Source organism: Vulpes lagopus, chromosome 8 (assembly GCF_018345385.1).
Source record: "Vulpes lagopus strain Blue_001 chromosome 8, ASM1834538v1, whole genome shotgun sequence".
Classification (NCBI taxonomy): Eukaryota; Metazoa; Chordata; class Mammalia; order Carnivora; family Canidae; genus Vulpes; species Vulpes lagopus.
In genome coordinates this window covers 33,706,873-33,723,347 of record NC_054831.1, presented here as the reverse complement: position 1 = coordinate 33,723,347, position 16,475 = coordinate 33,706,873, and the positions used below count along the sequence as shown (strand labels likewise).

General features: G+C 36.3%; 1 protein-coding gene across 3 annotated transcripts in view; it reads right to left on the bottom strand.

The window, feature by feature from the left end:
• The window catches only part of IFT88 (intraflagellar transport 88), a 131,512-nt gene that overhangs the window by 94,421 nt on the left and 20,616 nt on the right, over window positions 1-16,475 (bottom strand). For 2 of the 3 annotated variants that reach the window (XM_041766463.1, XM_041766461.1), the window contains 5 exons: window positions 14,726-14,782; window positions 13,526-13,579; window positions 12,593-12,656; window positions 11,389-11,458; window positions 1,457-1,547 (listed from right to left, as the gene is read on the bottom strand). In XM_041766463.1, coding sequence (XP_041622397.1) covers window positions 1,457-1,547; window positions 11,389-11,458; window positions 12,593-12,656; window positions 13,526-13,579; window positions 14,726-14,782 — 336 coding nt within the window. The remainder of the gene's footprint in view (window positions 1-1,456; window positions 1,548-11,388; window positions 11,459-12,592; window positions 12,657-13,525; window positions 13,580-14,725; window positions 14,783-16,475) is intronic. The other variant, XM_041766462.1, reaches the window with a different exon arrangement.

The following is a 16,475-nucleotide window of genomic DNA, read 5'->3' as shown; positions in this document are numbered from 1 at the left end:
AATTTAGATGTATCTGTTTGGTTTCTGGGATGTTCAACACACAGAAAGTCAAAGGATAACTGCTATCCAATATTACAATAGATGCTTAGTTTGGCTCTTATATATCCTACTCAGAATGCCAAGAACATTTTGTTGATTTCCACCAAGGGACTAACGATAGACAAATTTGACATGGGATTCTTTTTTTTTTTTTTTTTAGTGCTAGATAAAAAACATATCAGTTCTATGAGCAATAAAAGTAGCTTTTATACTGAGCAATTCTTTCTGATGGCATTCGTTAACATGATAACTAAGTCACAGAAATTACATTTATATGGATGACAAAGTAATGAGAACAAAGCAATTAAGAGAAAATATTTAATTAAAAATAAAAAAGCATGAGGGATGCCTGGGTGGCTCAGTGGCTGAGTATCTGCCTTCCACTCAGGGCGTGATCTTGAAGTCCTGGGTTGTTTCTCTCTCTGTCTTATGAGTAAATAAATAAAATCTTAAAAAACAAAAACAAAAACAAAAAAACAGAGCATGAAAAACCAGAGTTGGAGTCCCAAAAAGCAAACCATGATTTTGCAGTTTACTTAAGAAAAAATATTTTAGGGTAGTGAGGCTTAAATCAGAAAACAACCATTAGTATTGCATGTGAATCATGGTAGCTATGCCTTTCAGCAGGCTCAGTCTAATTTGATAGTCTATCAGGCTGCAAAATTTAATCAACTGATCCACCACCATTTGTTTTCCTATTGAAATGACTGATGTCAAAAATTACAAAATCGGTCCACTATTTTGACATGACAGTTTTTATGAAATAGCTGCCTATGTTTTAAAAAAAAAAAAAAAACTACTTCAGTGAAAACTCTAAGGCCTATCAACAGCAAAAGAAACATGTTTATTCAGGTATCCCCCACTTTTTGAAAGTTCACATAACACTGCTTTTAACAAAAGACCTGTATTAGCACCTATTTTTGCTAACTGAAAGAAATGTGAAGAGAATTTTTGCTTTCATGAAAAAAATGCAAGAAGTGAAATAGTGTGCAACATCTGTTTTGTAGCAAACCCTTATAGAGGCAGTGCACACTCCCAGCAGTGAGAGTAGCCCTGCCACATGTGGCATCTCAGCATCAAGCCATGAGAGCTCTGAAGTGTCTGTGAGCATCTGTGCTTTATCTAGATTTATTCTGTGCATCCTTTGGCAAGATGTGCCGTAAGATATCAGAAAGGCCTAAGAGAGATTAGGCCTCTTGATCTAGGCCATAGATCTAGGCCTTGGGGTCTAGAATGCTAAAAAAGGTTTCAATATAAATTCACGATAATTGTTTGATGCCATTTCAGCTTATGAAAGTTTTGCTCTACTTCTGGATAGGAGAAAACCTGCACATGTGCTTGTATTTGTGCATATATAAAAGCAGACACATACATATACACACACTTCATCTTGAATCCTTTAAGTTCATGAACTTACCAATTTTAAGTCTCCGCAACTGTTGGCAATACAGCTTTCTTCTACCAATTCATTTACTTTTTTCTCTAATTGTCTAATCTTTTCTTCTGGACTATTAAAGAAAAAGTAGGTGTACTTTGACTCATTCAAGCACTAATAATACATACTAAAATTTATCTGTAACATTGCCCATTATGTGCTTTTATAAGACTAGGTTACAAGTAAGACAAATGTATAAATGGCATTAAAGAGCAAATGCACTGTTTTTAATAATTATATAATAATAACAGTAAAAACAACTTTTTTGGTTAATAAAAGTAAACATTCACTTAGCACAACTATAATTTAACAGAGCCAAATGCTTTACCCTAATTATGTCATTTAATCCTCCCAATAACATTTGATGTAAGTACTATCATTACTGTTATTTTACTGACAGGGAAACTGAGGTTTAGAAAGTTAAGTATTCTGCCCAAGATCACACAGCTAATTAAGTTACAGAGCCAGGATTTTACCTATGTAAGGTAATTCAAAGACCCATGCTATTACATTATCATCCCCAAAAGAAAGCAGATTCTTTCTTCAGATCCTATGACAAATGAAAACTTTATTTGATGGTGAAGAAAACCAAAACCCACATAAAAGAGTTGAAAAGTATCAGTTATTACCAGATGGGTACTCTAGAGAATATTTCCAACAATGTGAAGAAGTTAAAAAATCCTGATTCCATTAGTAGTAGACATAGTACTCCCAAATCAGTCACATTTCAAAAATAACATGTCATTTTGCTACCTTTTCTTCCAGCAAATTACCACAATGCTCTGAATGTACATCAGTGAGTGCCTAAATAAAATTTTACTAGGAATATTTCAGAATACACACTAGTGTATTGTCTCTACAAATGGACTTTTAAAAAATACAGGAATAAATTTAATAGTATAGTTTTATCTATAGAGTATATTCTATGGTAGAATCTTATTACAAATTTAGTCAAGTGGGATACAAATTTTGTTAGTTTACTAAAAGCAAAATTTTAACTGAGCAATGAGCATAATAAACAGTTTTATAAAGGTTACAATAAAGTAGACTTCTATTTTATACTACAAAACACTAATGTCTTCCAATATTGCTTATAGATTGTTATTAAATCTAAAATATAAATATAAAATTTTAAAGTTATAAATGTTATGAAGACACTAAAAGTAATTACCCTGTCCCTAACGAGTACCAGGAAAATAAACTTTATATGCAGAAACTATGGGACACCTACCCATACAAGAACCTGCTACCATTCTTCCTCCTTGCATACAGGATCTGAGCTAGTCAAGAGTTTTACTCTCTTGCCAAAGGTTTGGTTCATTCATGCACATATGATGCACTTCTGGCCAGTAAGAAATGAAGAAAAGTTTGCTTTGGGTAGAGGGTTCCTGGGAAGATTTTCTTCGCTTTTTAAAAGGATCCAAGACTGGGAACTTTCTGACTCTAGGCTTTATTAATTACATGGAGATTCTGAACTCTCCCGGTTCTTCTGTCATGATAGGATGGCAAGCTCTTAAGAAAGACCAAGGGAATCACAGAGAAGCTGAACTAGGGATGATGCTATTGAGCAGTTAAATTAACCATTTATTCCTAGAAGTGCCCTTCCTCCAGACCTCCTATTATATAAGATAATAAATGTTCTTATTTTGTGTGTATGTTTTTCTGATGTCTTCTGTTGTTGGAAACTGAAGGGATTCCTAAATGAATTGTTATTTAAATAATGTAATACACTTTTATTAGCAAACATGCTGTTATTAACTAGGACACAAGGTAAACAGATTTTCTATAGAGATTCTTCGTTAGTGAAAAAGAGAAATTATGTAACTCCTACAATAGCTCAAATACTGGGTTTAAGAACTACAATTTAAAAATATCTCTTATATAGAAGAAAAACAGTGGGCAGCCTGGGTGGCTTAGCAGTTTAGCACTGCCTTCGGCCCAGGGCGTGATCCTGGAGACCCAGGATCGAGTTCTGCATCAGGCTCCCTTCATGGAGCCTGCTTCTCCCTCTGCCTCTCTCTCTCTCTCTCTTTCTGTGTCTCTGGTAAATAAATAAATAAATCTTAAAAAAAAATAAAGAAGAAGAAAAACAGGGCAGTATTTAATAACATGAGCTCTAGAAACAGCCTTGGTTCAAATCTGTCCTGCCATTTATTAGTGCCACCAGGTGAAGATGTCTCTTTCTATGAACTAATGATAAAAACAGCTAAGTCTTCATTTAATATATAGCACCTCACAGCAGTACACAGTGAATACTCATTAAATGCTGGCTTATGTTACTAATTGTAAAATGTTTATGTCAATGGTATATAGATATGAGTAAATACATATACCTGAATTTATGCCACCACTTTGGGCTACTCTTTAGCCACTAGCACAAAACTAAATTAATTCTCTAAAAAATTAAAATTTTCAAATTGATATGATGAACTTCCTATATGTTCTTTTTTTCATTGAAATATTTTTTCTATTTTTTCATTTTTAAAAAAAATTTATTTATTCATGAGACAGAGAGAGAGAGAGAGAGGCAGAAACACAGGCAGAGGAAGAGGCAGGTTCCTCACAGGGAACCCAATGTGGGACTCAATCCCAGGATCACTCCCTGAGCCAAAGACAGATGCTCAACCACTGAGCCACCCAGGCATCCCAAAACATTTTTTGAAATAAACATATCTTATTACATTTTCAATTCCATTTGGCCTCCGAAAGAATATTGGCACCCGTAAAAATTAGACATACCCTCACATCAAGTAATATTACAATAAAACTGCATAGAACACACAAGCTGTTTTTCTTAGACTTGATTCTTTTGATTGTTCCAAGAAGCAGGGATAATGTTTTGATTACTATTCTGCTGATGTGAACTTTTGTTTTTGAGGACACATGATAATTTTTTAAAGATTTTATTTACTTGACAGAGAGAGCGAGCATATATAAGCAGGGAGATCAGGAGTGGGAGAAACAGGCACCCTGCTGAGCTGGGAGCCCGACATGGGGCTTGATCCGAGGTCCCTGGGATCATGACATGAGCCAAAGGCAGATGCTTAACTGACTGAGCCACCCAGGTGCCCCTTAATTAAGTCTTAAAAAAACTATTTCTTCTAATCACCCGTTGCTCATCACAACTGCATTTCTTAACCTCCATCATGTATTTCCCCCATTCCCCACCCATCTTCACTCTGGTAACCATCAATCTGTTAAGATTCTCTTTCCTAGTTTGTCTCTTTTTTTTTTCCTTTTTTTTTTAAAAATTTTTATTTATTTATGATAGAGAGAGAGAGAGAGAGAGAGAGAGAGAGAGAGAGAGAGACACAGGCAGAGGGAGAAGCAGGCTCCATGCACCGGGAGCCCGACGTGGGATTCGATCCCGGGTCTCCAGGATCACGCCCTGGGCCAAAGGCAGGCGCCAAACCGCTGCGCCACCCAGGGATCCCTTTTTTTTTTCCTTTGCTCATTTGTTTTGTTTCTTAAATTCCACAGAGGAGTGGTATCATCTGGTGTCTTTCTTCTATTTGGTATTACACTACCTCCACCCATGTCATTGCAAATGGCAAGATTTCATTCTTTTTATGGCTAAATAATATTCCAACATATATATATATATATATATATGCCACATCTTCTTTATCCATTCATTGATCTATGGACTGCTTTCATAATTTAGCTATGATAAATAATGCTACTATAAACACAGGGGTGTATGTATCCCTTTGAATTCGTGATTTTGTATTCCTTGGGTAAATACCCAGTGGTGCTACTACTAGATTGTACAATAGTTCTATTTTTACCTTTTTTTTTTTTAAAGATTTATTTATTTATTTGTTTATTCAGAGACAGAGAAAGAGAGGCAGAGAGAGAAGCAGGCTCCATGCAGGGAGCCCGACGTGGGACTTGATCCCGGGTCTCCAGGATCACAACCCGGGCTGCAGGTGGCGCTAAACCGCTGCACCACCGGGGCTGCCCTATTTTTAACTTTTTGAGGAATCTCCATACTGTTTTCCACAGTGGCTGCAGTTTGGATTCTAACCAACAGTGCATAAGCATTTCTCTTTCTCCGTGTCCTCGCCAACACCTGTTGAGTCTTGTGTTTATTTTAGTCATTCTGACAGGTGTGAGGAGGATAGCTCACTATAGTTCTGATTTGTATTTCATTGATGGTAAGTGATGAGGAGTAATCTTTTCTGTGTCTATTGGTCATCTGGAGGTCTTCTGCCCATTTTTAAATTGAAGTTGTTTTTTGGGTGTTGAGCTTTTAAGTTCTTTATATATATTGGACATTAACCCATAATCAGGTCATTAGCAAACATCTCCCCTTCTGTATGTTGCCTTTTAGTTTTGTTGTTTGTTTCCTTCACTATGCAGAAGCTTTTTATCTTGATCTAGTCCCAATATTTTACATTTGGTTTTATTTCTCTTGCCTCAGGAGACGTATCTAGAAAAATGTTGCTATGGCTAATGTCCAAGAAATCACTGCCTGTGTTCTCTTCTGGGGTTTTTATGGTTTTAGGTTCTTAATCCATTTTGAGTTCATTTTTGTATATGGTGCAAGAAAGTGCTCCAGTTTCATTCTTCTGCATGTTGTGTCCAGTTCTCTCAACATGATTTGTTGAAGAGACTGTCTTTTTCCCATTGGATATTCTTTCCTGTGTTGTCCAAGATTAACTCACCATATAGTTGTGGTTTACTTCTGGATATTCTATACTGTTCCATTGAACTTTGTGTCTATTTTTGCTGTTTTGCTTACTATAGCTTCATAAGATAACCTGAAGTCTGGAATTCTGAAACCTTCACCTTTGCTTTTCTTTTTCAAGATTGCTTTGGCTATTCAAAGTGTTTTGTGCTTCCACAAAATTTTAGGTTTGTTCGTTCTGTGAGAAAGGCTATTGGTATTTTGATAGGGATTGCACTAAATGTGTAGAATGCTTTGTGTAATATAGACATTTTAACAATATTTGTTCTTCCAATCCATGAACTTGGAGTATCTTTCCATTTCTTTGTGTTGTCTTCAATTTCTTCCATTGATATTTTATAGTTTTCAGAGTAAAGGTCTTTACCTCTTTGGTTAGGTTTATCACGAAGTATTTGATCATATTTGGTGCAATTATATATGGAATTGTTTTCTTAATTTCTTTTTGCTGCTTCATTATTGGCATATAAAACTGCAACAGAGGGCAGCCCAGGTGGCTCAGTGGTTTAGCGCCACCTTCAGCCCAGGGTGTGATCCTGGAGACCTGGGATCCAGTCCCACATCGGGCTCCCTGCAGGGAGCCTGCTTCTCCCTCTATGTTTCTGCCTCTCTCTCTCTCTCTCTCTCATGAGTAAAAAAATAAAATCTTAAAAAAAAAACAAAACAAAAAACTGCAACAGATTTCTGCATTTTGATTTTGTGTCCTGCAACTAAGTTTGCTTATCAGTTCTAGCAGTTTTTTGGCAAAGTCTTTCAGGTCTTTCATATAGAGACAAAAATGTATCTGCAAATATTGAAAGTTCTAATTCACTGCCGATTTGGATACATTTCTTTTTGTTGCCTCACTGCTGTGGCTAGGATTTCCAGTACTATGCTGACTAAAAGAGAGTGATGAGAGTGGACATTCCTGTCTTATTCCTGAACTTTAGGGAAAAAGCTCTGTTTTTCCCTATTTAGGATGATGTTAGTTGGAGGTTTCTCATACATAGCGTTTATTATATTATGTCCCCTCTAAACTTACTTTGTTGAGGGTTTTTAACATGAATGGATGTTGTGCTTTGTCAAATGCTTTTTCTGCGTCTACTAAAATGATCCTACGGTTTTTATTCTTTTCTCTCATGGACTTGATGTAACACGTTGATTGATTTGCAAATACTGAACCATCCTTGCAACCCAGGAATAAATCCCACTTGCTCATGGTGAACAATTTTTAAAAATATATTGTTGAATCCTGTTTCTTAGCATTTTGTTAAGGATTGTAGTATCTATGTTCATCAGAGATACTGATCTATAATTCTCTATTTTTGGTCTCTTTATTTGGTTTCGGTATCAGGGTAATGCTGGTCTCACAGAATGAAATGGAAAGTAATCCTTCCCTTTCTATATTTTGGAATAGTTTGAGAAGAATAGATATTAATTCTTCTTCAAATGTTTGGCAGAATTTGGAAGCCATCTGGTCCTGAACTTGAAAAGAATGTGTATTCTGCTGTTTCAGGATGGAATGTTCTAAATATATGTTAAATCCATCTGTTCCAGGGCATCATTCAAAACCATTGTTTCCTTGTTGGTTTTGTGTTCATATGATCTATCCACTAATGTATATGGTGTTCTTTTGTCCTTATTGCTACAGGTTAGTTCCTTTAAGTTTGTTATTAACTGTTTTATGTATTTGGGTACTCCCATTTTGGGTGTGTAAATATTTATAATTGTTTTGAGAGTTTTTAAAACAGATTTTATTTTTTTGACAGAGAGAGAAGGGGTGGGGAACACAAGTAGGCAGAGCTGTAGGCAGAGGGAGAAGCAAGCTCCCTCCTCTAGGCTCAATACCAGGACCCTGATATCATGACCTGAGTCAAAGGCAGACTCTTAACCAAATGAGCCACACAGGCACCCCTATATTTATAAATTGTTATATCTTCATATACCTTGTTAGATTGTCTCCTTTATTACTGTATACTGTCCTTTGTGTCATTACAGTCTTTGTTTTAAAGTCTAGATTGTCTGATATAAGTACCACTACTCTGGCTTTCTTTTAGCATCCATTTGCATAGTAGATGTTTCTCCATTCCCTCACTTTCAGTCTGCAGGTGGCTTTAAGTCTAAAATGAGTCTCTGGTAGGCAGCATATAGATGGGTCTTGTTTTTTTTTATCCATTCTGTTACCCTATATCTTTTGATAGGAGTGTTTAGTCCATTTACATTAAAAGTAATGATTGATAGATGTGTATTTTTTGCCATTTTATTGCTTGTTTTGTGGTTGTTTCTGAAGATTTTCTCTGATCCTTTCTTATCAGTCTCTGTTTCATGGCTTGCTGTTTTCTTTAATGATACATTTGGATTTCTTTCTCTTTTCTTTGTATAATTCATTAGTAGTTTTTGATTTGTGGTTACCATTTGGTTTGTATATAGCAGCTTCTGCATATAGTAGTCTATCTTAATGGTCGTTTAAGTTTGAACCCATTCTTTACTCCTGTCCTCCCCACGTTAATATGTTTGAACCCATTTAAGTTTGAACCCATTCTTTACTCCTGTCCTCCCACCAAAATATGGTGTCATATTCTATATCCTTTTACTTTGTGAGTTCCTTGGCTGATTTTTTTATAGAAATATTCATTTTTACTGCCTGTTTCCTACTTTCTTACTGTCGCTTTTGGTCTTTCCTTGCCACGCAGAGAATCTGCTTTAACATTTCTTCCCAGGCTGGTTTAGTGGTCGTGAACTCATTCAGTTTTTGTTTGTCTGGGAAACTCTTAATCTCCCCTCCTATGCTGAATGATAGCCTCCTAGCTGAATGTTAGATAGAGTAATCTGTCTGAAGATTTTTCCCATTTAGCACATGCCCCTCCCTCTGGCTTGGAAAGTGTCTGCTGAAAAATCTCTGGCTAGCTTAATGGATTTTCCCTCATAAGTTACTGCCTTCTTTTGTCTTGCTGCTTTTAATATTTTTTCTTTACCACTATATTTTGCCATTTTAATTATAGCATGTCTTGGTGTTGGTCTACTTTTGTCAATTTTGATGAGGGTTCTCTTTGCCTCCTGGATCTGGATGTCTCTTTTCTTCCCCAGATTAGGGAAGCTTTCAGCTATTATTTCTTCAAATAAGCTTTCTGCCCCCTTTTCTCTCTTTTCTTCTGGGTCTCCTGTAATATGGATGTTATTACATTTGGTGGAGTCATTGAGTCCCTAAGTCTATTCTCACTTTGCAGAATTCTTTTTCTCTCTTTTGTTCATCCTGATTACTCTCCACTGCTCTGTCTTCTAGGTCATTAATTCATTCCTCTGCTTCTTCCAGCCTTTTGTTCCTTCCACCAAGCATGTTTCTCATTTCATTTATTGTACTTTTATCTCTGCTCTGTTATTCTTTATCTTGTGTTAGGGTGTCATTCTACTCTTCTCAAGTCCACTGAGTCTCTTTATGATCATTTCTTTAAATTCTCTATCCAGCATGTTACTTATATCTGTTTTGCTTAGATCTCCTGCTGTGGCCTTCTCCTGTTCTTTCATCTGGAACACATTCCTCTGTCTTCTCATTTTGTCTAAGTCTTTGTGCTTGTTTCTGTGTGTTAGGAAAGTCTTCTTCTTCTATCACGTCTTCTGTTCTTGAGGGTAATGGTGTGTAGTGCCCTGCCATGTAGCTTCCCCTGCTCCCCAGAGCCTGGAGCCTCCGGGAGTGTCTCCAGCGTGTGCTGTGTGTACTTGCTGTTGTATCCTGGCCACTTTATCCCTCAAGCCCGTTGTCTGCAGAGGCTCTCTTTGCCTGCTGTGGGCAGTGTCTGGTCCCTGGCCCGAATGTGGCAAATTTTAATGAGGTGTGCTCTGACCTATTTGTGAAATGAGACTTGTTGCCACTGCCACCAAAACCAAGGCCTCACAAAATTCCTGGGTCAGGAGGCGTGGTGTTGGTAGCGGTATGGACTGGTCTTCTCAAAGGAAGGGTCTGCTACACTTGGGACTCAGGCCAGCCTGAATGGGAAGAACGGTTCCACTAGAGCATGCAGGTGTGTAGCTTGGTGTAAGCAAGTTAGGTAACAAGTGTTGGTGCTGTGCTTGTTCCCACAGGTGGCTCTGTGTTTATGCTGAGGGGCAAGGGAGGAAAACAGCGCATGCCAGTTCCATTGTTCCCAAAGTGTGTATGAATACTGCCCCTCTGGGACACACTCCAAGATGAGAGAATAACCTCCCCACTGTGTGCCCCCAAGCACCCTCCAGATCACTGTTTCCATGCCATAAGTCTGCATGATGTTTATCCTGGCTTTTCTCCAAAAGCAACCCAAATGTCCTCTGAGCTCCCTCAGAGCCATACATTCTGACCTTTAAAACTTCAGGCTTTAAGCCCTGGTGGTTGCAAAAACTCACCAAATTCAAGCGTTCTCACTTTACAAGCCAGTTGCTAAGGGGATTCTTTTTACCTGTGCATTCCCGTGTGCCAGTTTGTCTCTCACCCTTCTCCACAACCATGGCTCCCTCTCCACCACAGCAGCTACAATCCCTTTCTCTTCTACACTATGCCTCCACACTTTCTACTTTCTTCAAATGTGGCTTCTTTTCAACCTTTAGTTGTGGAATATGTTCTGCCAGTCTTCAGATTGATTTCTGGAGTATTTAGAATGATTTGATAGTTATTGAATTGTATTGTGGGATGAGGTGAGCCTCATGAAGTGGGAGTAGGGTCCTCTTAACTCTGCCATCTTCCCTTCCCTGCTTTGTGTCTTAAATTTCACATATGAGTGAAATCATATAGCATATTCTTTCTCTGACTGACTTATTTCACTTGTACTATACTCTCTAGTTCCATGTCATTGCAAATGATATGATTCCATTTTTAATGGCTGAATAACATTCCATTACACACAGACACACACACACAAATATGTATATGACATTTTTATCCATTCATTGATTGATGGACACTTGAGCTCTTCCATATCTTGGCTATTATGAATAATGCTGCTATAAACATTTGGGTGCTGCTGACATGAACTTCTAAAATATCTGAAAATATTCCGCAAAGGGTTGCGGAAGGAGAGGAGAGTGGGGGGGGGGTGGGGTAACTAGCTGATGGGCACTAAGGAGGGCACTTGAGATGAGCACTGGGTGTTATACTATATGTTGGTAAATTAAATTTAAATAAAAATTTTTTTTAAATAAAATACCTGAGAATTATGTATTTGGGAAATGTAAATTAAAAATACGCAACAACAATAAAACAACATGAGAACTTACATACCTATCTTCATTTTTGGCTTCCAAAGGAGGAGCAGGGCCCCTTGACTGACCAAGTGGGTCAAATGCAGAGCCTGAGACAATTCAAGAGTTCATACTGACTTTGTGATACAGCATAATTAAAGAAAATATAAAAATTTGCACAACATATTTAATTTACCTATTTATTAAATGGTTTACATTACCTATTTATTAAATGGCCAGGACATTTATTATGCCTATATAAACATTTCATATATCAAAAAATTGGTAAGATTTTAACATATATCAAATTATATAAATAAAATGTGAAAACAAAAATGAGTACTCTCTCAGTGTTCACTTCTCCTCCACACTATTGTGAACTTTAAATTATCAATTATGTGAGTAATGACCTAGTATTGAGTTTTTAACTTTTTTTGGTATAATATTAATTAACTTTTGTCATAATCATCTTATTTTTAAATTATGACTTACTTACATATTTATTTTTAAATTTATTTTTAAGATTTTATGTATTCATTCATGAGAGACACAGAGAGGAGAGAGGCAAAGACACAGGCAGAGGGAGAAGCAGGCTCCACACAGGGAGCCCGACATGGGACTTGATCCCAGGTCTCCAGGATCACACCCTGGGCTGAAGGCGGCACTAAACCGCTGAGCCACCGGGGCTGCCCCTACTTACATATTTAGATACCAATTTCACCTATAATATTTTGAGATTTAACTTATATAAAATAAATTGCACATTTTCTAGTTTTTTTTTAAATGCACACATTTTTAATGTATAAGTCAGCACATTTTGACTAATTACATGCCAGTATAACCACCATTCCAATTGAGATGCAGAATATTTTCATTACCCTTTTCCTTTCTTCATGGTACCCAAAATAATGATATCCCTTTTAATCAAAGGCATGTTAGGTTTTTTTTTTTTTTTTTTTTTTTTAATTTTTATTTATTTATGATAGTCACAGAGAGAGAGAGAGAGAGGCATAGACACAGGCAGAGGGAGAAGCAGGCTCCATGCACTGGGAGCCTGATGTGGGATTCGATCCCGGGTCTCCAGGATCGCGCCCTGGGCCAAAGGCAGGCGCCAAACCGCTGCGCCACCCAGGGATCTCGGCATGTTAGGTTTTATTTAAAATTCTAATAACATTTACACACAGAAACACATTAACAATATTAATACATCTGAAAAAAATTATTAGAAGAGATAAATAACAAACCTCTCAAAGCTGCTTTGGTAAAACCAGCTGCTCTCACTGCTGTCATTGGTCTAGTAACTCCATCCTTGAAAGAAAAAGAATCAATTAAAAGGTATTCTTAAATAAGATTTACTTATTTATAGTTCTGAACATGGCACATGTATTAACATAGTCCTTTTTTTTGGTACCAATTTTTAATACTGATTTCTAAAAATAGAAAGATTTATTTATTTGAGAGAGAGACAGAGAGAGAGAGAGAAAGAGAGAGCGTGGTAGGGGGAGGGAGAGAAAAATTTTAAGCAGACTCCACACTGGGTGCAGAGCCTGACGCAAGGCTCGATCTCACTACCCTGAGATCATGACCTGAATTGAAACCAAGAGTCAAACGCTTAACCAACTGTGCCACCCAGGCACCCCTTAATACTGATTTTTAGTCACTCTCTACTTATTCCTTACCCCTGCCTCCTCATATGTCAGTCCTGTTTCTACTTTCCCTTTCCCCTATAAAATATCAATTCCTTGCTTTAACTGTGCTTACTCCTAGTTTGAAAAGAAAACCTCAAGGATTTTTATATAACACCTTATATAAGTTATATAGGTTATCAGTTGGCTACTCCTCTGCTTTTTTGGTCTCCTATATGCCTAAGAGAAAAACTACAAAAATTGTTGCAAGTGATAGCACAGGATAAATGGGAGACAGAGCTCACTACACAAGCAAATTACCCGTTCTATGTGCATTCCCCAAAAGGATTTCATTTGAGACCTGAGTAAATCCAAGGGGATTGTGCCTCCAAAGATTCTGAACAGTCCAACCTTTAGCCCACAATTTAAAGAACTACAGTCATTATATAAAAGACACCTTCTTTAACATTTTAAAATAATCTAATAAAAAAGACTGGCAATAATATTCTAAGTCACAAGAGAGGCCCAAAATGAACCACATGACAGAGATACCTGAATAGCCCCTGTCATTGGTCTTCCCATCGATGATGCCAGGGATGTCTTGGACTAGTAAACAGAAAACTAAATTAAAATGATTCCAAAAAACATCTATATTTAATTTTATAAAAACCAAGTTATAAAAGTTTTCTTCATAACTTTTTTCTTTATTCTATTGGCAAGTAAATCTAATTCTTTCCATTTATAACCTGAGGATATAAGACTAAACAATAAAACTCTAAAACAAGCTTCAGCAAACTACAACCTTCAGTCTTTGTCAATAACATTTTATTGGAATATAGCCATACTTCGCTGGTCTGCACATGGTTTATGGTGGCTTCTGTACTACAAATGACAGAGTTTGGTAGCTGCAACAGGGCCTATGATCTGCAAAGCCTAAATTGCCTGGCTCTTCACAAAAAATGTTTGCTGTTTCCTGTTCTGAAACATCACCAAAAATGAAATTTGTAATATGCTTAGGCTGATTAATAAAATCATGTTCCATTTGACACAGTAACATTATGTATATGATTACTTTTTTTATTCATATAAAGAAATAGTATGAAGTCAAGTATCTTGGACCTCTCTAGGTACTAAAACCATTTTTCTGACCCCTCCAGAATATTGTAATAAAGACTAGGAAATGCTACTCCACCTCATTCTTTCATTTTTCTCACATTTCCTTTTTATTTCATTTATGCTAAGACATCCAAATTTGGGCAAGACTTAAAAATTTTCCTTTATGGATTTTTACATAGCATCTTTCCTCCAAAGATCTCAGATAAAAGCAAGACCCAAATATATGCTTCTGAAATTTTTCTCAAATGTTATTTTTCAAATTTTATTTTTTATTGGTATGTTTTAAGATGTTATAAACATCATTACTTTTATGTAACATTCAACTCGACATAAAATATGAATGGAATACACATGAGACTTGGTAATATTACACAAAAAATGAAAGGAAGTCAATCAACAAACACAAGATTTATAAACAGAAATGATAATAAAATATTTAATGATAAATTTACAACCAAAATGACTAGAATAGTAAAGCTATTTATCAAATTAGACTTTTTAAAGGTTTGTAACTATCCAAAATGAAAAATATATCTGGGTTATGGACTGAAAGATACCCCAAATTATTTAGAATTGCCTAAAGTAAACTTATGGATGAGAAAAGCACCTTAATATTTTTAGCTTAAGTAAACCTACCCCATATCCAGTAGCTACAGGTCTAGTAACTGCTGTGCTTGGTATTTTAGCAGTTATCTTGGGGAGGAAAAAAAACATAGTTAATAGAAATCAGATTAAACTATACAATAGAAAACTAGAAAAATAATGAGAAATATAGACTCATTGATATAGAAATATTTATATAATATTCAGGATAACTTCTCTTAAATTATCCTAAATATTAAGGAGCCCAGGTATTTTTTTTTAAAGGTTTTATTTATTTATTCATGAGAGATACAGAGAAAGAGGCAGAGACACAGGCAGAGGGAGAAGCAGGCTCCTGCAGGGAGCCCGATGTGGGACTCCATCCTGGGACTCCAGGATCATGCCCTGAGCTGAAGGCAGATGCTCAACCACTGAGCCACCCGGGTATCCTGAGTCCAGGTATTTTAAAGTATTAAGAAGGAGGCATATTCTGGAATTCATTTTAAAGGAGAAAAGAGACTTTAGAATTACTTGAAGTATAAATGAGAAAGATTAGTTTTCATGGCTGCATCTATCAGTCATTAATATACTTATTACTGCCAGCCAGTAGCCCTAACAATAGACACAGGATTTGGCATCAGAGAATCTGGGTTTGAATCTCAGCTCTCCTATTTTACTATTATTTTATTCGTATCTTTTCTCATCTTTGAAATAAGTATATCTTGATCACAAAATGGTAGTTGAAGTCAAATAGGATTATATAGGTGGAAATATCCTATACGTGTTAGTTGTTAGGCATATTTGTTTGAAATATTTGATTAAAACATCATTGGTAGAATAGCTCTACCTCTGGCCATGATAGACTGCTGTTTTAAACAACTTTCTCACTAGGAACAACTAAATATTTTTATAAAAAATATTTAGGACAAAATATTTTTATAAAATATTTTTATGAAAAATCAATTCAAATGTATTAAAGAACCAATAAGGCAGTGAAGAATTAACAAGGTCTCAAGATAAGGAAAAGGGAAGGCTAGAGAGTTGCACCTGCAGTTGAGCCTGCTTTTCTCCAAAAGGCATGGCTGAAAAGCTGAATATAGCTCTCTACAGACTCACAGGTCTTAAGAGAGAAAATGGTGGAGTTGGCGGGGCTTGCCAAGGTGGCACTCCTGATAATCCTTTAGGCTTTAGACTGTGATCTCAAAAGACTACAGTCTACAACTGAAAAGTAAATGAGAAGTATACGAGCCCTCATAAAATTGGAGTCCAATTTAGAATCATCTTAAACTCAAAAGGATTAAAGTAAGCCAGGACTCCTAGTGCCTCTAGAACCATAAACAAAAGTAAATTCCGTAGTGAATGACAAGATCCTCTAGAGCTGTGCTATCCAGTAGAATTTTCCTGCAGTAATGAAAATGTTCTATATCTGCCCTGTCTGATAAACCACATGTGGGTGTTGAGCATCTGAAATGTGACTGGTGTGATAAGGATCTGAATTTGTATACTTTATTTTATTTTAAATAATTCAAAGGTACATATAACCAGTATGGTTATCATACTGGATAACTTAGACACACAGACTTAAATTATTTCTAAAGATTTTCATTTACAATACCTGGCATTGAATCAAAAACAATCAGACATATAGGAGGCAAGACTACCTAACCAAAAGAGAAACAAAAGAATGGAAAGAAACTCATAAAAGAATACATATAATGGAAATGTCAGACACAGACTTTAACATAACTGCTTAATACAATCAATGAATTAAAAGACAAGATTGACAATTTCAGTGGAGAACTGG